The sequence below is a fragment of the Mytilus edulis genome, chromosome 12, assembly GCF_963676685.1.
Source record: "Mytilus edulis chromosome 12, xbMytEdul2.2, whole genome shotgun sequence".
Lineage (NCBI taxonomy): Eukaryota > Metazoa > Mollusca > Bivalvia > Mytilida > Mytilidae > Mytilus > Mytilus edulis.
The window spans coordinates 19,238,994-19,262,619 of NC_092355.1; the positions used below are offsets into that span (position 1 = coordinate 19,238,994).

At 31.5% G+C, this 23,626-nt stretch overlaps 2 protein-coding genes across 6 annotated transcripts in view; both read left to right on the forward strand.

Moving 5' to 3' along the window:
- LOC139497973 (phosphatidylserine synthase 1-like) overlaps nt 1-10,616 on the forward strand; it is a 40,269-nt gene extending 29,653 nt beyond the window's left edge. Inside the window, exons 11-14 of one of the 2 annotated variants that reach the window (XM_071286228.1) lie at nt 2,238-2,303; nt 3,010-3,109; nt 4,086-4,148; nt 4,885-10,616. In XM_071286228.1, the coding sequence (XP_071142329.1) occupies nt 2,238-2,303; nt 3,010-3,109; nt 4,086-4,148; nt 4,885-5,073 (418 nt within the window). In that variant the 3' untranslated portion in view covers nt 5,074-10,616. The remainder of the gene's footprint in view (nt 1-2,237; nt 2,304-3,009; nt 3,110-4,085; nt 4,149-4,884) is intronic. The other variant, XM_071286227.1, reaches the window with a different exon arrangement.
- Nucleotides 10,617-14,167: 3,551 nt separating this feature from the next.
- LOC139497918 (tripartite motif-containing protein 2-like) lies at nt 14,168-22,840 on the forward strand. Of its 4 annotated transcripts, none has more exons than XM_071286159.1 (2): nt 14,168-14,343; nt 18,770-22,840. In XM_071286159.1, the coding sequence occupies exon 2, from the start codon at nt 18,784-18,786 to the stop codon at nt 20,476-20,478; it is 1,695 nt and encodes a 564-aa protein (XP_071142260.1). In that variant the 5' UTR covers nt 14,168-14,343; nt 18,770-18,783; the 3' UTR covers nt 20,479-22,840. The 4 variants fall into 4 exon arrangements, with proteins under 4 accessions (XP_071142260.1, XP_071142262.1, XP_071142261.1 ...); XM_071286161.1 differs by having other exon boundaries at nt 14,171-14,227; XM_071286160.1 differs by lacking the exon at nt 14,168-14,343 and adding an exon at nt 16,352-16,395.
- Nucleotides 22,841-23,626: the final 786 nt, after the last annotated feature.

The following is a 23,626-nucleotide window of genomic DNA, read 5'->3' on the forward strand; positions in this document are numbered from 1 at the left end:
ACTGATTCATTTTTATGGTCTCAAAATATGCTTATCCTTGCAGAAAAAAACCTTAATCATCTGACACCCTGCTTAATCTGACATTTTATTTCTGGTCCCAAGTGTGTTACACTGTACTTGAAATTATCGGTCTTATATCTGTACCAACAAACTTTAGGTGGTACCTATCACTACAGGGAGATAACTCTGTAAAGTCAGCTAAACGTTTTATTTCCGTTGTGTTGTAAGATGAATATTAAGCTTCTCAATGATCAAAATTGGTGTTTGTCAAACTGCTATATAACCAGTGTAATTTTTCTGATAAAACGGTTGATTCAAAGTTTTTGAAATTTTTATATTATTGTCAAAGGGTCAAAGTAAATACCTTGTCAAAATTTTATGAAAATTAAACGAGCCAAATTAATTTTGATGAAGGTGTTGGGTACCACCTTAAGGTAAATAAATTTTGTGGAAACTTGATGGAAAATGTGATGTATACAGTGTATCAACTCATGTCATAAATTGGCTCTACATTCAAAGGAATAGCACTTTATTATGTTCTTCATCTCAAGTGAGGCTTTCAATGTGGAGAAAAAATGTTGAAGATACCGGAGGGACAGTCAAACTCTTAGATTGAAAAGAAACTGACAACGCCATGGCTATAAGAGAAAGACACACAAACTACACAAAGGTGTAGAGAAAATGAATTTTTGGCTTGAAAAATAAATATACTACCTCTAAATAAAATCTCTCTAAATTAAATCTATCTTTGATTGCAATGAGTATGCTCCTTTTAGATTTTAATTTGTTGGTTTACGGTTCCGCCGACCTGATTTTGCCGATTTTCAGACTAAAAATAAAATTGACTTTTCATGCTTTTTTATTCCCGCCAACCCTAACAAATGCATTATCCCTGAAAAATAATTAAAATATTCTTTTTTTATGAAATGAAATGCATTAATCACTAACAAAATTGATAACACTTTCTGTTGTGAGAAATAGAACTTCCAGTTTACGTTTCTAAAAGTAGACAAATCAATTTAACTGACCTTGAAATATCTTTTGCCCAAATAATTTTGCTGAACGAAACCTGTGTTTAAAACCGCTTACACAATAAGTTTGTTTCCCTTATTTGTCATCAGTACGTAAGATGCATCATCTCATAGGAATAGACTTGTCCAAATGTGGATATCAAGTTAAAATACTGAATATTAACAAATCATTTGGAATTTTCTTGTTTCATAGATAAAAAAAAAATATCGGCCATTTGGATAAAAAACGGGAATGCATGACAACAGATTAACCCAATATTCTCGGTTTTCCAGTGGACAAGTCTATTACATTTTTTGACACTTGTGTTCAAACTTATTTTCGTACGGCGTTTTTACATTTTTTTCTTTATCAGTTTTCTTGCTTGAAGATCATTATTCACCAAGTTTTCTGGAATTCATTAAGAGCTACGCGAATCTGTTTTTCTTGTTTGTGAAATGACGATTTAATATTTGTCTTTGGCCGTGCACCCCCTTTTTTTAACGGGAAATTATTAGACAATGTCATGCAATGTTTATGACAGCTGAGCAATAATATTTCATCGAACTAAAATTTAAGAAATGATGACAAAATAGCATGTTAAAAAGGTGAAATATATATTTATTTTGCATATTTTTCTGTCTTGAAAGATATTTTTTTTTTTTTTTTTTTTTACAAACCGACCAAAATCCGTTTAAATTTATGGGGAAAATCCGTAAACCAACAAATTTAAAAATCGTGGCCTTAGCAACTATCATATTTCAAATTTATTTTTTAAAGAAGAAAGAAACCAAACTAAATTTTTATTGTCTGCAGAATCTGTTTCTCATTAAAAAAAATGATTTGAAATATTAAACTGTTGATTAAATGTCAGAAGGCCGTTGGTTTAGAAATATCTTTATATTTAATTTTCGCTAGTCACTACTGAGACCACCAACCCAACTTCAAGTTTGTATTTAAGGCCCTTAGTAGCCCAGTGGTCTAAGTAATTCTACAACTGTAATCCGTAGCCAATCAACACAGAGGTTGTGAGTTCCTGCCTATTCAGGTGCATTTGACTTCAATCTTAATTGGCTAGGATTGTCGGTCAGTGGTTTTCTCTAGGCTAGCTCATCATCCACCAATAAAATCAAGCCGCCATGAAATAGCCCAAATGTTGTATCATAACACCAAAAATCAATCAATCAATCAATCAATCAATCAAGTTTATATTGTTTGATATATTCCAGACAATGGTATGTTTATGTGACAGATGTACAGTGTAGGAGAGTTGGTGTTCAGTGTTGGATGTTTTGGTAAGACCATTTTATATCAAATGCAGAAGTTATGTATGTTAAAGGGTTTAATATTTTAGTTGTATGTATAAAAACTTAAAATACATTGTGTCTGACTCAAATCAGGAACAAAGTTTTCGTTATCAACAGTTTGCAAAAAGTGTTTTTCTACAACGTTGCACACTTTTAATAAACAGGCATCACAAGTTTAGGAACTATGTACATATATACTCTTGAAATTTCTTTGTCAGTCTATCACCTATATTCCTTTAAAGCATTACTCCTCCCAAACAAATGAAAATTTTACATAGTTGTATACAGCTACATTTGGATGTGCATACGGTAGTATAATACCAGTCCTACATAAGGGGGAGATAATCAAACTTCAATATTGCAATGTGTGGTAAAAGTTTTATCATTTTAAAGCACTAATCCTCCAAAACAGTTAGATGGATATTTACAAAACTTTACACAGTTGCACAGCACTGAAACTTAGGACTGCAATAAGGAATTTAATCCTGGTCTAAAGTTATAAAATAGATATAGTTAAACTTAACTACTTCAATGTTGTATTATATGGTAATAGTCAATCCATGTGCATTGAAGCATAACTCCTAAAAAAGTTGGTTATTTGTGAAACTTCGTATAGTTGTGTACAACTACCTTTGGATTTAGTTTGCATACAGGTATGTTTTGGTATACATGTAATTATTGTTTTTTATTTTAGTGCAATAACCTTGACAGAAGCAATATTATGTTGTAAGCTTGGACTAGAGTTGTTTAAACAGACTTCAATTATATATTTACTACTGTGGTTAACTATACAGGTATGTATGCAGAAGGGGTCTATTTTTCTAAATATATTGCCTAGTAACAAAGTTGTTAGGGCCATATACAGTTATACACTTATTTGTCATTCTGTCATGTCACTACAGACTTTTTTCTAAACACCTTTACATACTGAGCTGATTTTTAGTATGTGAGTCTACTATGCTGAGTTACAGATAGACTTAAGATTTATTAGTTTAACCCCATTGATTTTTGGTAAATATCTTGAAATTTACAGTTAAAGAGACTTTCATTCTCAAATTTCCACTCTTAAAAATGCCTTCAAGCTTATTTTGTAAACAGTGCCATTTGTGTCATTCAGACACATCTAGTTTTACAATTTCATGATAGCCAAATTGTGGATCATATGTTTTCAGTTCTGCATTGGTCCTTAATTTAAAAAAGATAACCAATGTGAGAACAATCCTCCACAAACCAAAGGACTTAGACCTGCCTTTTCCTTGTCATCTCTGTTTTGAAAACTATACATAAGAGCAAGAATAATTGCAACATTTCAAAATGGGCCACAATTGAAAACAGAATTTTGAAAGAAAATGCTAATATTCACTATTAGCTACTGTAATTAGAGAAACTGACTGCAGTACAATTCTCAAGAGATACACTATTTCCCCTGGCTCTTTCCACAGTTTAATTTAACTAAAAGGACATGCCAAAAAAGGAACCGCCACAAAAGGATAAACAATAGTACAAAACACCCCAAGAGCTGGTAAAAATAAGAGTTACCAATGTGGGCCTATGGTTTTAAACCTTACTTTTGGTGTCCTTGGTGTGATACAACAATATTTGTAAACAGAAATTTGTTCTGTTTATAGACTATTTCAATGAAAATCAATGAATATTTGACAGTTACACATACTAGATCAGTACATTTGCATTTCTGATTTTTTTTTTAAAGATAACATTTCTGAAAAAATTCAGTTTTTAACCATCTAATTATTGCACCCTTTTTTACAGATAATTGGTAGTGGTTTGTGTGTTTATTTGTGTGCATTGTATGCTAAAACCTGGAGATGGAAGGTATGTTGGATAGTATTGAAAAAATAGCCTTAGAAAAAGATGTAGAATGATTGCCAAATGAGACAACTCCAGGACTTCGGAATATTTTTGAAAATGCACTCCGTTCTTATTTTTTTTTTAATCTGAAAAAAGCTTGATATATGAACAATTAAAAAACATAAACAACTTTATTTGTTATCATTGATTACATTACTGTATGGGAAGTACCATGAAAAGACCATTTACTTTCCCGACGGGAAACGGGTACCTGGGTTTTCACTTACCTGACGATTTTTTTACTTTCCGTGGGAAACGGGAATTGGTATTCAGAAATCCTGCAACTCTCGACAAATGACCAAATGACACAGAAATTAACATCTATAGATCAATATATGACCTTCAACAATGAGAAAAGCCCTGAAGTTTGCTATAAAATGCCCAGAAATGCCAAATGAAGCACAAATTTCCCATAGCTATGTAAGCAAAATTTTGGAACAACCACAAATTCAAGTATCCAATCCACTAAAATGCAGTTTTTTTTTTCATTCCAAGAAAATTGATATTTGAGCTAAATTAAGGTCTTATTGCTCCTGTTCCTTTCACATAGGTACTGAAATCCAAGAAAACGGGTATCTGACCAATTATAATGAATCAACAGTACACAGAATGAAGTCATGTTCTCTGGAAGGGTTACCACACGATGTGTTGCATTAAAAATGCTCTAACTACCATCATATTTATACTTTTTCTTTTACAGACTCTCCATGAGGGTGTTTACTTGACACAGGCAGAGTTAGAGTCAGAAGCCAAAAATGGGTCATATCCAAATTCTCCCAAACGAACAATTACCAATATAAATGGCCAGAGTTTGATATCTAACACAAAAGACAAAGACGTGAAGTATAATTTACGGAAAAGAGAGATTCAACTTACTACTGGTCATTAAAACATATATTGGCCATAGTTTCAGAGGAAGTTTGTAGGAATTATGGGTAATTTGCAATGTGTTCATTGTTATACCTAATGAAGAATTCACTGCCTAAAATTACTCAGACTTAGTGTTCATATCAACATTTATGTGAAAGAGAGACTCAACTTACTACTGGTCATTGATTTATACATTTTGGCCATAGTATCAGAGGATGTAATGGAGGAATTTTTCTCTTTTGGGTAATTTTGCAATATGTTCATTGTAGTTCTAAATGAATAGTTCACTGCATAAAATTACCCAGACTTAGTGTTCATATTAACATTTATGTAAACCCAGTGCTAGAAGATTGTGAAATTCATAATTGAATTGGAAACTTTCTTTGAATAGTCAGTCTACTTTTTACCTGTTTAGGTGCAAGGATGGCAAGGATGATGTAGTAACCAACCAATTCTATCATTGGTCTTTTTTTACTGCCATGGACAAAAAATTACATATTTTTTTACAGAACTATGTGTCAGATATAATATCATGTTGCTGTAGACCTATTTCATATTTGTCCGCCTTGACTAGACATCATAAGGTTCCTGTAAAAATTTTGATGTCCCAAATAGAATATGTCTGACGTCACAAACAAAAGTGATTGTTGTATGATGTGAAAAGTTCAAGGGATGCAGATTTTAGGGGTCAAGTGTTTCAAATTCCCAAATAGCAATAAGGTATATCCGGGCTGTTCCATAATTAAACACTGTAGGGGTATGAGTGGTATTTATTTTTTTGGACACCTACCCAATCTATAGAAATTGCAAGCTTCAACTGTTAACAAAGTTTTTGTCTTCTAAAATGTCTAAGCCCTACAATCATTGACAATATGATTGATTTTGGAATATATTTTAACTGTTGGTTTTATGTTGTTACTTATAAACTAATTGTTAAGAGATATCCTGTGTAGAATGCTGCACTTATTTCCATCAGAATTTGAAATTAATATAGAATAAGAAATGGCAACTGATAAAGAACCAAATGTTGGCATGATAAGTAACAAAGATTACTTTTGGTTATAAGTTGATATTTATAAACTAATTGTGAAGAGATATCCTTGGTAGAATGTATGTAATTATTTCCATCAGAATTTGAAATTAATATAGAATAAGTGATGGCTTCTGATAAAGAACCAAATGTTGGCATGATGAGTATCAAAGATTACCTGGGATTATTTAAGTCAATTGTATATAAAGTGTTTATTAAATTATGAGATTATTTTTGTGAGATTTTAGGAGATTTTAGCATGTGTTCCTTTAAAGTGAACGCAAATTAATTGTTTGCTCTTCAAACTTTTTCTTGGTACCAAACAGTTATATTAATTGTTAATAATTACATTAGATGTATGCTTCATTATAATGCGTTATTCTGATTGGGAAACTGCACATCATCACATGTTATTCCTTAAGCAATTGCATTACTCAATGAAACTTATCTTTCATGATAACACGAGGTCCCACAATAAAGTGCACAGGTGAATTAAATCAAAAAATTATGAAATTCGTGTGTTCATGATCCTAGCTAATAAAAATGTAATTATAAGTATTGAATGCTTCTTTTTGTAACTTCATGGGGTTGTAAAAGCATTGACTGTGCACACATTTTTAGATTGAAGCGCTTCTGCACTTCATACAAAATGTAGTTCGGTCAACGCTTTTACACCCCAATGAAGTTACAAAAAGAAGCATTCAATTCTTAAATGAATATTAAATTTTTACTGTCTCAGAATCCAACCACAATCTTTGCAAATTTAAAAAATTGAATGCATGTATGAAAGTTTGCTGTAAATTTTGCCCATTGATATTAAATATGATACAATTTCCCTTGGATTGAGGATGAGGAAAAGTTTAAATTAATGTTTTATAACATGATGAAATATATAGTCCCATAATGTGCTCAATGTTCTGAAAAAGGGCTAGTGATGCCTAGTAAATACAATAAAAACTAACAAAGCAATTTTAAAAGAAAGGGATCATTTATTATCCCTGGTTTTGATCTATCATGATAATTTCCCAGTGGGCGAATCCAGGGGAGTTTCTGGGGTTGGAAACTTCCTACTTTCTTCCTACTTTTTTATGACGATCAATGCTTTTGAGTGAGAACATAGGTTTGGAACCCCCCTTGGTTGGTTTGTATTTATGCTACAATGTCCATGTTACTGTTCTTGTTTGTCTGCGCTGCCAAAAACTAGTCAAATATTTGTTTTTGTTTATAAGAAATGATGCCACATATAGTTTGTTTGGCAGAAGTTTTGTTGAACTTGCAAATAAACCAGTCAAGTCTGCCAAACAAGAACCTGATAAATTTTTAATAGCAACTGCCAAACTAATCATGAATCAATTTTTGACACTTCATGGAAACTGTTTTGATCCTAATTAGTTAGACATTTTAGTTTATTGTATCAATTGTATTCCCATATTGTTTTGTATTGTTTTATTTAGGATGATATTTTATATATTTTACTCAGTTTTTACAGTTTTAAAGTTATTTATACTTGTGTGTTGTCTGTGTGTGAGATTAGTTTGGACAGATTGTTTGCTTTGAATATCCCTATGTTGAAGTCAGCTATGGTTTATTTATCACCTTAGTTTTCAGTGTGTGCTCATTGCCAGTAGTATATTGTTTGTAAATTTATTTACTGATAACATAGATTTTATATCTAAAATTTTTAGTAGCAGTATTGATTTGCTCTGACACTGAAATCTATAAAAACATTTATTTTTTTTTTATTTATATTTTTTATCTTTGAACTTGTACTTAGTCTTTTTTTTTTGGTTGGAAGAGAATTTTCTCCTTTTGATCATATTTCAATTAGTTAACCAAACTATTGCATATGCCTATTGTTAAAATTAGCTTATTTGGTGCCAAATTGGTATTTTAATTCGTACCTCTGTAAAAAAAGATAAGAGGCATTTAACCATTTAACTAGAGTATTCATCAATGAATCATTAATAATTGTGTACTTAATGTCCAGTGGAAGATATTTCTAACATTTATTTTAATTCGTGCCTCAGTAAATTGTAGCCCTGGTTGACAAATTTTATATTTCAAGGTAACAAATATTGTAATGATACCTTTTAATTTTAGTACAGACTAACCTATTGTTTTTAATTTGAAATAAATACATTTTCACTGATAAATAACACCATATTGCACAAGTTTAAATAACTGTTGTAGTTTAAGTTAAGAAAAAACATGACAAAGGGACCAAGCTTTAAGTTTATACCATAAAATGTCAAAAAGATTTCTAGTCTCAAAAGTCTTATTTGAAAAGAGCAGATGTTACCTATTTCCAATGATGAATTTGAGAAATTCATTTTATGAAGGATTTGCTTCCGATCTTAAACCAATACAGAGCTGAATTGATATTGGTAAATGTCCAATCTTTGATCTGCTGAGACATGGTGAAATGTTGTTTTCCATTCAGTTTATTGTTTCTTAGTTTATTGGACGTAGATATAAAAGAAGATGGCTTAAACTTATTGAGTACTTAAATACCTTTTTTAGTTTTATTTTTTTCTTGAATCTATGTAACAAGGTTAACTATGCATGGTTAACCCTCCTTTGTTAACCTAAGAAAATGTAAAATGGTATGAAACCTGATATGATTTGTATCTTTCTATGAATGCAATGTGTGATTTCATTCATAATACCATATGGATTTGTAATTAAAATATAAAGAAAGTTTTATATATGATTTTTGTTGTAAAAATCAGAGGTTTTATATTGTATTGTATCAATATATGTGTTATACTATTATTAACAATAACCATTAGTCAGATATGCCAAAGTCAATGTGTGTCAAACAGTTGTATCTTCTCACTTAAAAAGGTAGTAGTTACATTTATAGTGGTCAGTTATGGTCTTAATGTTGTTGTTATGATAAACCATGATATATTAAAAAGAAAAGAAATGATATTTTGTGGGTACATTTTAAGTGGTCAGTTATATTTTTAATGTTGTGTTAATAAACCATGATACATAAGAAAGAAAAGAAACGATATTTAGTGGGTACATTTTAAGTGGTCAGTTATGGTCTTAATGACGTGTTTATAAACCATGAAACATAAGAAAGAAAAGAAATGATATTTTGTGGGTACATTTTAAGTGGTCAGTTATGGTCTTAATGTTGTGTTTATAAATCATGATACATAAGAAAGAAAAGAAATAATATTTAGTGGGTACAATTTAAGTGTTCAGTTATGGTCAAAATGTTGTGTTTTAAACCATAATTCTGAAGAAAGAAAACCATTAAGAAACAATGTATATAATAAGAAATAACATCAGCACGTTATTTAAGAAATAATTCATATTGTTTATATTTCTATTTTGTGAATTTGTGTTGTCTCATTTATAAAATCACTTCACCATGTATTGAATATTCAAAGTAAAGATGTGAATGTAGCTACATATCGTTTTACCAAAAAATACTAGCCTGCCAAAGTACAGAACACACATTTGACTTTTAACCCTTATCAGACTAACTCAGCATCTATTTGATAAATACAGTCAAAACTGCTAAAGAGACCACCTGTATTGAGCAAAAACCAGAGTTATAAGACCATTAATTTTAGATCCTTCTGTAGTGCATTTTCAATAGATTGAACCTGTATTAAAAGACCACTTGTCTTATGAGACCTTTTTTGGTCTTCCTTGGGTGGTCTCTTAAAACAGGTTTCACTGTATATTGATAAACTACCCTAGGGAGCTGAAAAGTAAAGTTTTATAAAAATAATGTAAAAAGGTGATTATTTTCGCATTGCTTTTGATGATAAACCTATACTAGAACACATCTATAAAATAATGAAATTTGAGTAAAAATGATTACCATGCATTCACACTTGTCCCTTGAATGTTTTATAAATTACTTTCAACAAAACAGTTTTTCGTGACATCCTCTGTGCAAAATTAAGACAATTAATGTAAGCCAAATACTTTTCATGACTTCCTTTGTGCTTAAATAAGTCAAACACTGTAAACCCAAATAATTTTTGTGACTTCCCATGTCTGCAAAAAACAAGTCAAATATGTATTATTGCTGATATCAATATTCCTAACTTAAATTTATCTGGAAAATGTGAAAATTGCAACAAAAAAAAGTAGACTGAAAGAGATTACAAAAGGCAAAATAAAGTATCTGCCAAAAACAAGTTGGTTTACAATCTAAACCTACCCAATTAGTTCTTATTTAACTGAATGAACTGAAATGAAGAGTTGACATTTTATTTGCTCTTCAGTATATCAGTTACATTTATTTATGTACGAAAAAGTTATCAACAACAAATATTTTATATAAAGTACACCATAGAAAATGTCAAATTGTGAGAAATTACATTCTTATATATGTACATGTTTAAATGTTGTGAATGAGTAGATATCTTGGTTATTGAGGAGGTCCGTTGTGTTTATGATCTGTGCATTTTACAGTATTATTTATATGTGTAATGATATTTTATCTGTTATATTTTCTATTTATTATAGTTAATGATAAGCACAAATTAAAATGGTCACAAACACAATTCTGTTGTTATTTACAGAGTATATAAAGTCATATAGTAACTTGACAACAAGCAGAAGTTATGACATTAATGGTACCAATTTTACTGATACATACAATATATCCACATTTCAACAATTAATGTCTTTTTAGTTAGCACAAATAGTTATGGTCACACACACACACATACACACACACACTCAAAATTGTTATATTCACAAGGTATATAAAATTACTAGTTGAAAAATAGTTCTAGGTACTTGTAAGCAAACAGGTGCAATAACATTAACAGAACCTAATTTACTGCACTAGATCCACATTATGATAATTATGTCTCTTCAGAGGGAATCAAGGCTGCAATTTTGTATAATCCAAAACCTAATACAAAGAGCCGATGCAATTGAAAAAGACCAAAGATAAGGACAAAGAGGGACCAAAGATACCAACGATATATTCAAACTCATAAGTTAAAAACAAATTGACAATTTCATGGCAAAAATAGTGCCATACAAGGAATCAATCCTCCATCACTGTAAAATGGTTTACAATTTGTAGCATGTATAAGGATAGACTTGTACCTCAAATGTCATACAACGAAGTCACAAATTTAAGTATCATACTTCAAACCAAAGGTCAGATTAAATGTATAACATTGGACACCTAGATATTGATGAGTGACTTTTATGACGACTCACAGGTTGTGTTAATGTCAGTCTTATACTTGGCATTGGTTTAAAATGTTCTCAAGTTTTTGATGTACAATTTTTGTCGAGCCTGCAACTTTTGTTGCAGAAAGCTCGACAAAGGGATAGTGATCCGGCGGCGGCTATGACAGCGGCTGCGGCGTTAGCTTACTTCTTTAAAGCTTTATATTTTAGAAGGTGGATGACCTGGATGCTTCATACTTTGTATATAGATGCCTCATGTTACGAAGTTTCCGTCAGTCACATGTCCAATGACCTTGACCTCATTTTCATGGTTCATTGATTACTTGAAAAAAAGTTAAGATTGTTTGTAATCTTAATTTCTCTCTTATCCTATATGATAGGATAACTATTTTTGGTATATGTGTACCTTGCAAGGTCCTCATGCCCGTCGGACAGTTTTCATTTGACCTCGACCTCATTTCATGGATCATTGAGCAAGGTTAAGTTTTGGTGGTCAAGTCCATATCCCTGGTACTATAAGCAATAGGTCTAGTATATTCGGTGTATGGAAGGACTGTGAGGTGTACATGTCCAACTGGCAGGTGTCATCTGACCTTGACCTCATTTTCATGGTTCAGTGGTCAAAGTAATTTTTTTGTGTTTTGGTCTGTTTTTCTTATACTTTATACAATAGGTCTTATATATTTGGTGTATGGAATGATTGTAAGGTGTACATGTCCAACTGGCAGGTGTGATCTGACCTTAACCTCATTTTCATGGTTCAGTGGTCAAAGTTAAGTTTTTGAGTTTTGGTCTTTTTTCTAATACTATATGCAATAGGTCAACTATATTTGGTGTATAGAAATATTTTATAATTTAATATCAGTCGTGCAGGTTTTATTTGACCTTGACCTCATTTTCATGGTACATTGTTCAGTGTAAAGGATTTTTGGTTTGGTCTTTTTTCTTAAACTATAGGCAATAGATCAACTATATTTGTTGTATGGAAGAATTGTTAGCGTACATGTCTGTCTGGCATAGTTTATCTGACCTCAACATAATATCAATGATTAGTAAAGAAGGCGAGTCATTTCAGTGTGCGAACTCTTGTTGTATCTTTTGATGGTTATTAAAAGCCGTTAGTAAAACTTCTTAACATTTGGATGATTTCATTTATGCAGTATTGTCTTGGTCGTACCTGTCTTGTTTGTTATCCAAATTAATGCTTCTCACCTTTGTACTTTTCTTTTGGCTTACAAAATTTTAATTCTAGTATCTATGAAAAGTTCATTTACCCTTCTATACTATATACGTTTAAGGTCACAAAATACCTTCCAAATATTTCCATGCCTGTACAAAGTGAAAATCACTATTAGTTCTTGTCTAGCATTGACCATCGATAAAGTGATATAGATGTGCCAGTGTTTGACTGCGAAGGCAATGTCAACAACGTATTTGCTTGTGATATGTTTAATTTCAGTTGAACCATTGGTGGTAAGTTGATGTTATTTGATACGCTCAAGATAGAATTCGAATATCACGGACCAGGCAATGTGCAACAAATCTATGGCTTCCATGACTTATTGCTTAAACAATCTATGACAGGTTAATTGATGCGTGTTTATTATATCCCTTTTTGATGACGAATTAGTGTTTGGGATTTTGTTTTGTACCTTCAAATAATTTTTCTATGTACTGCTTTGTGTGTAGTTATAACAGTTAGTGATGATTGTGGTTATTTATTCAGTTTGTTAAAGAACATATTAAGGATCATGTGTTATTGTTCTATCTGATTCTGACGAAATCAAAGAACAGTGAAAACCAAACGTTGTAGAGGGTAGTAATACAAACAATTTCTCTTTCCTTATCTTTTGTACAAGCTATAAAAATATGGAAACATTTTGATTGATATTTGCTTGGTTATTTTTAGATAAATACATTTGAACAATCAGAAATTTCAGCGGGAAAAATATCTCTCGACATACATATAATAGCCAACTGGTTATAATTTAGGAAAATATTATCTGTTTAAAGGATAAAATAGGCAATACAAATATACATCAAGGGACCTATTACAAACCTAGGTCACGCTTATTACTTCAAATGTATAAATACGTGATACTGATTTACTTTGATCAATTTCATTTGACATATTTCTGTTCATTCTCCGTAAACCGTAATTAATAAAATCTTCATAGATACCAGGATTGAAAGTTTGAATTTACGGGCGATTTGTCTACAAAAGACTCGCCAGTGACGCTCGATTATAACAAAGATTAAAAGGCCAATTAAGTAAGAAGTTCAGGAGCTAATTAGGAACAGAACAAAAATTTGCTGAAAGTTTCGCCAAATACAGCAGTCTATTCCTGAGGTAGAAACACAGAAGTGCTGACTACTAGGCTAGTGATACCCTCGGGAAATAAAAACTCCACCAGTAGTGACATCGATCCAGGGGTTGTGAATAAACTCATCATAGATACCAGAAGAAAAATTTTATTTGTTTCTTTATGAACAATAATACGTAAAATTATTTTTACTAACTTCTTCGACTTATGGGGTTTATTGTTCATGTAGGATCTTCCGAATTATTTTGAATGTTCCAGCTGCGGCGGAGGAGTCATTACGTGTTACCTTAATCTGTCTGTACGTCCTTCGTTACGTTCTTTCGTACGTCCCTTGATTATATACCGTTCTCTAAATTAAGTATTCTCTAACCTAATGTTATGAAACTTATACACAATGCTTATTACTAAGTACCATAAAACATAGAACAAGTATGGCGTCACCTTTCTTGCGTTATGCACCTTTCCAAGTCATATAAAAGCGGGGACACTCACTTGTACATATTCTCCACTTTTGTTTACAGAAATGAGATACTATTACTATCCATATCAAAATCGTATATAATCGTTCCATCATGCGAATCGGTGTTTTTTAAACGAAATTGAAAGAATGTTGGGTGAACAGCCGTGATATAGATTACTAAGTAAGAGATATCTGTAATTCTATAATTATCTTAACTTTTACATTATTGACAGATATTGGACATTTTACTCCTGTCTTCGAATTCCGTTCCAAACATATACATACATAGTTATCAGGGTAAGAATTACTTAAACCTCTACCATTTAGACATAATACATTGGTATTGTAAAACGTTTTGAAACTACGAGTGATAAGATAGAAATGAGTATCACATTTATGTGATGTGTTTGAGCGTTTGGTTTTGACATGATTATAGACTTTCCGTTTTTAATTTTACTCAGTGTTCAGTATTTCTGTGATTTTACTTTTTATTTAAAGTCGAGATTCAACTTTGAACAATGGTGCTGGTGAAATTTACAATTTTAATAACATCTACATTTAAAAAATATCGATTTTGACCAGAATGAATGTTTAAGGAATACTACAGTACTGTAGTCTTTGCGATCCCGAGAATATAACACGCCCACAAGTCAGCACTTTTGTTTTGTCATACATTATCATTTATTTATAAAAAAAAAAAGACAAAATGAAAGAATTGCTGAAGTTTGTTCCATTAAAAAGAAATTGCAAGCGAAGACATGGTAGATACAAGTCTTGTCTTGGAGGGATAACTTGTATTTTGTACAAAATACACACTCCAGGTTCCTACAAAAAATCGCTTAAAATTAAATTTCGAAGATACTTTACTTCTTGAGATGACAACGTATATGTAATGTTTGGTGAAACAATTGGCATAGTCATGGAAACCTTCTTTTTTTCACACTATATAGATGATGTCCTCCCATTAAATAACTTTCGTGACTTTTTTAACATTTTAAATGTAATACTTGGTTATTACAAAATGTATAATATGAAATGTCATAAGTGATGCAGTCATATGGTTTGCATAATGTGAGGTATTTCTTTGTATGGACTGCAAATCCCTATCGTTTTGGAAAAATGAAGAATTACCTTCATTTTTCCAAGTGATGAGTAATTGGTTGATAACCAATGACAGACAGTTTGAACTGTACGGTTCTTTCCATGCTTTTGTACACCGACGTGCGTTTCGTCTCCAAAAAAACTCATCAGTGACGCTCGAATCCAAAAAAGTTAAAAAGGCTATATAAAATACGAAGTTGAAGAGCATTGAGGACCAAAATTCCTAAACGTTTTGCCAAAGACAATCTTTTCCTGAGGTAGAAAAGCCTTAGTTTTTCAAAGATTCTAAAGTTTTGTTAACAGTTAATTAATTTTTATGAATATATATAACCATATCAATGATAATTCCTGTCAGCACAGAAGGGCTGACTACTGGGCTGGTGATACCTCGGGGAATTAAAACTCCATCAGCAGTGGCATCGACCCAGTGGTTGTAAATAAACCCATCATAGATACCAGTATTAAAATTTATATTTACGCCGACGCGCGTCAAAATAAGAGTTATCTTTATAGCAATATAAATCAAATCCCATTATTCGCGTAAATATATACAATACAACCTCACAATACAATGAATGTATAGTAATCAGATGTGACCGGCTAGCTTTTTAAACAAGCTACAACTTATCTTGTTTACTTTTAAGATCAGTTTTCCAGAATTTGTACATTTTATTCCCTGTATATCATTTTCTCTTTGTACACACAACAAACTGTTAGGGTAGAATTACATATCAACTTCAGTTGTGTTAGGTAAAAATTCACCATATAAAAATAAAATATACTTCATTCAAAATTAAGGGGCGAACAAATGGGAAATGCCAATATGATTATAATAGACATACATTTGTTAATTTGTCTGTTGAAACAAAAAGTGAATACTCATTTCCGGAAGATTTGATACACAACAAATTATGACTTTGACCTTACAGCGGATGTGTAACTACAACAGTTGTTTGTTGAACGATATATTAACTATGTCATGTTTTTTAATAAAATTTATAACTGTCTTAGAGGGTCTGGATGGGGTTAATAAAATAGAAAATAATATAAAAAGAATAGTTGCGTGCTGAAATATAGAATAGAGTACAGTTCATAATTTGCCAACGAAATAAAAAATAAAGATACAATGCCTAAAGATGGGGAATACAGAAATGAATAAACTTAAAGACAATCCCTCTCTAGAACGCCATGTATTTAATTATATATGAATTGGGTGATCTCCCTTTGTAGTTTCCGATGAATATTTTTGTAAGTAAATGTTTATTTATGTTTAATTTCATCCAGACATAATAATATATAAAGTAGCTCAAGTTTGTATTGATTTGGCTTTTTAACTATTTTGATCTGAGCGTAACTGATGAGTCTTATGTAGTCGAAACGCGCGTCTGGCGTATAAAATTATAATCCTGGTACTTTTGATAACTATCTAACATTTAGTAGATTATAAAGGTATGCATGTGTTAATTTACTTTGCTCAGTCTTATTCTGTTGTTTCTTGTGTACTATTATTTGTCTGTTTGTCTTTTTCATTTTAAGCCATGGCGTTGTCAATTTATTTTCGATTTATGAGTTTGACTCTTACTCTGGTATCTTTCGCCCCTCTTGTATATTTGATTAATATTCATTTACTGATATCTCTTCAACACCACATCTTTTGAAATATTTTTGAAAGTGACAAGCTTCTTTTTATCACTTAATCATGAGTTGTTCCTACGTGTAGAATGTCACTCTTGTTACCGAAAGGTGAAGAATAGTTGATTCTGGTTTCCCTTATCACGCTGAGGGGGAAGAGTGGCATCATACGAATTTCTAGGGGCGAGGGGTTGAATTGACGGATATAGGAGACAGGCAGTGTAACAGTGACATCAATTAATTCCTCTCGAGTTAGTCAAAAACAAAGACATTGACATTATTTTGATACGATAAAATACGCGCAGTATATGCATTCAATTACAGTTACTTTTCAAGCTGAATTATGGAATTACTATTCTAATTTATTTCATTTGACTTGCACTTCTTTTCCCTTTCATTTTATTTAGTACAGTTTCGTTTTTTAACTTTAATTTTGTATTATTATTTTTTTTAAATTTTATTTGACTATGTTTATTTTTTCTTTCGTTTTTGCTAATGTGGTTTGTCTATATTCCATTTTGTTTCTCTTTGTCGGCATATTTGTTTGTTTTATAGTGATTAAGACTATGATACAATGTGGAAAACTGTACCACTATTTGTGAATTTTTTACCTATTATGTCTTTGATCAGTTCACCAACCGTTGTCAATACAATGGCATGTTATGCGACTGTCATTCGAGTGAGATGTTTAGCTAGCTATAAAACCAGGTTTAATCTACTTTTTTTCTATTGAAGACAGGAATATGACATAATTCATTTGATGTGCTTGAGCTTTTAATTTTCCATTTGCTTAGGGATTTCCGTTTAGAGTTTTTCCTCGGAGTTCGGTATTTTTGTTATTGTACTTCATTGTTGTATTATTGTCTATAAATTAATGAGGTCTTTTTTTATTCAGCCTACTTCTGATATCAGATATCCTGATAATACTATATGAACAAAGAACTGGACAAACACGTAACAGAAGGTGTTGACACCTACCCCCTTCTGTTACACATTTATTTGCTACTGTTCAACCTAGACATGTTTTGTGAGATCTCAACCCTCATCTTATACCTCTAGCCAATGTAGAAAAACAAACACACAGTAATAGGCACATACAAACTCAGTTAAAAAGAAGTCCAAGTCCTATGTCAGATTAGGTAACAACAAAAATAAAACTAAGCAAAATGACAATGATACATGAATTAATAAGATCCTAACAGCTTTTTTTTTATTCAACAATACATTGCATGCTGTTAATAATTCACTTCACTAGTCCAGCATTCTAGTGAAGGGTCTCTTTATTTTTTTCAAGAAATCTACGGTTTCTCTCTGTTTATCAATAACACATTACAATTCATTTAAACTTTATTAAAAAATATTTCATTTTTAATCGTAAATAAGTAAGTAGATATGAAATTCTTATTTATCGATATGTATTATCTAGCTTGTTTGAAAAGAACAAGTTTCCGGATATAGTTCACACTTTCCGTTATCAATTTACTATTATTGTACTAATATCTCTTCCTGGTTTGGAAATTACCAGATCAAATAATGATTTAAATACGAATAATATACGCTATTCACAGGTACAATGAGGTATGTATGAATACAAAATTCGATATATTTGTTCCGATTCTGAAATAAATTAGTGTGTAAATATTTTCTTCTTTTTTTAACGATAAATAAAAACGGAGATACAACTTTCAGTTACTGACATGCCAGCTCCAGATCTCAATTATACTTATTGAAATATTATGTCTGCATGATATGAATATCAAGCACAGTCCTGCCTTTTAGGTGTTTAGTGTCATACCATCATAAAATATATTAGAAGACTAGGATGTTTGGTTCTACTTTGTGAAAAAAATTTACATTGTAAAATAGAGATATGCTAAAGATATTTCGTTTTGTTTTACCTATATACGTCATCTGTTCTGTCTTGTGAGTTTCTTAATACCAAGTTTTGAATAGTTATTAGAAAATATGTCTGTATTCCCTATATTTTCAGGAAAAATACATACAATGGCGTCGACAAATAAGGACTTCTGTATTCTTTGTAAAGAGGATAACGTCACCAGTGATGCAGTCACTTGGTGTACAGAATGCGAGGTCTTCCTTTGTGTGGACTGTGAGAAACATCATAACAGGTCTAGAGTTTCTAAAGACCATAAAACAATATCGGCTGAGAATTATCATGAATTGCCTTCATTTATAAAAGGGACGAGCAATCTATGTACAGTGCATGACAGAAAGTTTGAACTGTACTGTTCTTTCCACGCATGCGCCTGTTGTGTCCATTGTGTCACCGATCAACATCAATCATGTCAGACCATGAAACAATTTTCCGAAATTCTTAAACAAGTCAAATCATCAGCTGCTGTTCCTCTCCTTGAAAAGGATCTGAATGATCTGAAAGAAAATATTGATGAGATAGTCGAATATTTGAGAAACAGAATAAGTACAAACACAAAGCAGAAAACCGAGGTAATTCAGACTATCCAATCCATGCGTCAATCCATCGATAATAATCTAAACCAACTAGAACAGCAACTTCTCCAAGATCTAGAAATTCAACATTCAAAATTGAAATCTGAAATGGAGACGCTATTGCACGAAGTGGATAAACGAGCCATAAAAATAAGGAAATTGCAAAACGAATTTTCAAATATGACTAAAAATGCAACAGAACTTCAAACCTATGTAGGTCTGAAAGAAATTGAGAAAATCACAACAATAGAGGCGAACTACATAGAAGATTTAAAGCGTGGCTCTGATTTAAACGAACGTAACTTGCTTGTGATAACTTCACCCATCCTTGCATCCATTCTTCATGATGTCAAATCATTTGGAGAGATCACAGTTGACACCCGTCCTTGTAATGTTAAGGCAAATACCAGAAGGAAAGATCAAGCTCAGTATTTAATTCCTGTTCCAACGATAGATCAAATAAAGCCATCGTTCTCAAAAATTCTATCAGTACCTACAGGAAAAAGATTTCGGTTTGTTGATTGTTGCATTCTACCTAATGGTAATATAATAGCTCTTGGTATAGCTGATGACAAGGGCCATTCATATAATCTAGAGGTGCTTACAAATGATGGAACATTTATTCAAATTGTGTCATTTCACGAGGAACCTGACAGTGTTTGTTTTGTTAAAAATGGTACAGTGGCCGTTTCCTTTTATAAGTCGTGTGCAATGGCGCTGGTGGATATAGACCAAAGAAAGGTTATCAGAAATTTTCAATTTTCTCATCCATGTGGTGACGTTTCAAGTGATGGTCAAGTGATGGTCATAGCAAAGCCTACAACACAAAATGTCATTGTCATGAACCTTCAAGACTATTCAAAGAAAAAATTGAGAGGAATCAATCTTCACAATATTTCATTGGTCATGGAAAATATCTACGGCACCAACGTTATAAATAATAAAGTAAGCTGCTACAAATTGAGTGGGGAACTGCTGTGGACATTTGAACTCAAGGACCTTGAGGCACCATTAGGAATTGCATTAGATAAAAACGGATTTATTTTTGTTGCTTGCAGGGATAGTAATAAAATAGTTGTAATTTCGCCTGATGGCATATCAAATAGGACAATATTAAATCACGATAATGGAATCGAAGCTCCTTCCACGGTAGAAATTGATATGAAATCTGGAATAATGTTAGTTACAAGTCGAGCCGCTGGTAAGGATGCGTTACTATTTAAACTCTGAATCCCAAGATTTAAATTCATTCCATATATGGAGCAACAGTAACATTATTATCGGAATATATTGTTCATTGCCCTATAGCTAGTGTACATTGAATCATTACATATATTGTGAATTGTACCATTACCTATATTGTGAATTGTACCATTTCCTATAGTGTAAATTGTTCCATTACCTAAAGTGCATATAATGTCATTGCCCATTGTGTATATTGAGTCATTACGTATAGTTAATAATACTCATTACCTCTAGTTTTAACTCATTACCCTATAGTGTATAGTGTACCATACCCTACATTGTAAATTGTCAATTACCTATATTGTAAATTGTACGATACTCTATATTGTATATTGAACCATCACCTATAGTGTTCGGTGAACCATTATCTATATTGCATATTCTGCCATTGCCTATATAGCTATTGTGTATAAAGAGTCATTATTTAAGTTAATATTACTCATTACACTATAGCGTTTATTGTGTCATTACCTATAATGTATATTGTACCATTACATATAGAGTATATTCTGTCATTGCCTATGGCTTATATTGTTCCATTGCGTATAGCTTATATTGTTCCATTGTGTTTAGTTTATAGTGTTCCATTGCCTAGACTGTATATTGAGTCATTACCTAGAGTGTATATTGAGTCATTACCTAGAGTGTATATTGAGTCATTACCTTGAGTATATATTGTACCATTACTAAGAGTGTATTTTGTACCATTACCTATAATGTATATTGTACCATTACATAGAGAGTATATTCTGTCATTGCCTATAGCTTATATTGTTCCATTTCGCATAGCTTATATTGTTCCATTGCGTTTAGTTCATAGTGTTTCATTACCTAGAGTGTATATTGAGTCATTACCTTGAGTGTATAATGTACCATTACCTATAGTGAATATTGTACCATTACCTATAATGTATATTGTACCATTACACAGAGAGTATATCCTGTCATTGCCTATAGCTTATATTGTTCCATTGCGTATAGTTTATAGTGTTCCATTGCCTATAATGAATATTGTATCATTACCTAAAGTGTATATTCTGTCATTGCCTATTGTGTATATAGAGTCATTATCTATAGTGCAGATTCTGCCATTGACTATTGTGTATATAGAGTCATTATCTATAGTTAATATTACTCATTACCCTTTAATTTGTATTGCACCATTACCGATATTGTCTATTTTAACAGTACATGTAGAGTATATTCTAACATTAGCTTATATTGTTCCATTGAGTATGTTTTATACTGTTCCATTGCTTATAAATCATATTGTTTCATTGCCTATAGTTTATGATAAGGCCTATTTCAAAGATTTCAGATACGAGAGGTGTCAGAATTTATCAAATGAAAGACCGACCGTATGGAAGTCTTCTTTTGGGAAATCTTGACACCCCGAGTGTAAAAAAGTACAAATCACTTTGTACGTAATTTATTAACCAACAATATTGCTCTTTAATGCTTTAAGTTTAAAAAGTTCAAAATTTACCAAATACTAAGATACAGTTTTATATTAGTTGGTCCAAGGGTAAGACCATTTGTTATGTCTAATAATAATAATTATAATCTAAATATGTTTAAATATATTGCAGCTATACATGTACTGTATAAAAAGTCTTCCTGACCGTTTTAGGATATGAAATATTTTCCGCCATGCAAAAACGTTTTTGAGTCATGCAATGATACGAAATGTTGCTGTTCCACCTGCAAATGAATAAATGAATAACAATTGTCTGCTCCGAAAACTAATTTTATTCAATTTGTTAATAATTATACTATTTTTTTTTTAAATATTCATCAACTCAAATGTTTGGATTTTGAATATGAAAAAAAGGAAAATAATAAAACTACTGAACTCCGAGTAAATAAACTCATCATAGATACCAGGGCTGAAATTTAATATAAACGCCAGACGCGCGTTTCGTCTACAAAAAAGACTCATCAGTGACGCTGGAATTAAACAATGTTGAATAGGCCAAATAAAGTACGAAGTTGAAAAGCATTGAGGACCAAAAATTACTAAACGTAAGTGCTTTGATTTCTAGCATCTACTTATAAAAGTTTTAAATTTTTGCTGCTTCTGACCTGTTGTCATGCTACAAATAATGACATTTGTCACAACAGCTGCTGATGTTTACTGTCCCATAACACTACTTTAATTTTTTAAACAGTTTTTGTTAAAAGAACTTATTAAAAATCTTTAATTTTGGTTTTCCATGTCTTTTTTGTAGTTGTATGTTTTATATGTGCCTGGTACATTTTTTATTTGTTTGTATAGCATGTATAGATTATATTTGTTTTTATGTTTTTTATACTATACATATTGTTAAAATAAACTTATTTTTATGAATACCTTATGCTGACACTTCTATAGACCCATATCAAATAATGAGTAATTCAGTTGAATAAAAGTATATTCACTACTCAGGTTTAAAACTGTTTATAAATATTTTGTGAGCCAGAGTTTTAAACAGATATCTCATGTTCAGGAGGGGTATTTGCGAAAAATACTAATCGAGAGAATGTTAAATTTCGCGAGCCGTAAAGCGAGGGAAATTCATTCTCAAGACTGGTATTTTTCGCAAATACCCCTCCTTAACATGTTATATCTGTTTAATTACACCGAATGTTAACGTTCAAAAACGCATTGATGATTGTGGCGTTACAAGCGTCCATTCGGATAGAGTATTTTTTGGCAAATACCACGACAGAGAGGGTAAAACAGGCATACCGTTTTGAATGTACCACGGCGGCGTTAAAAAAGTAACAATATTCATTTGAATAGAGTAAATTGGTGAAAAATACACTGGCTATCAACAAATCAAAACTCAGGATTATTACATAAGGTGAAATTATTCTAACTACTTTATGTCGTTTCCAACAAAATATTTGAGTCTGTCTTTTTCTAAATATTTTGTGAGCCTGGATTTTTATTAACCATTTCACGACCCTGAATGATTAATCCTTAATTACACTTTATATAAGAATGCCAGATTTTGATTGGTTGGTAGCCAGTGTATTTTTCGCATATTCTAACATTTTTTCATAATTTCAAACGAATTTGCCTTTTTTACCACTGCCGGTGAATATGCCTAAAAAACCATGGTATTTGCAATTTTGGATATTCCTTTTAACC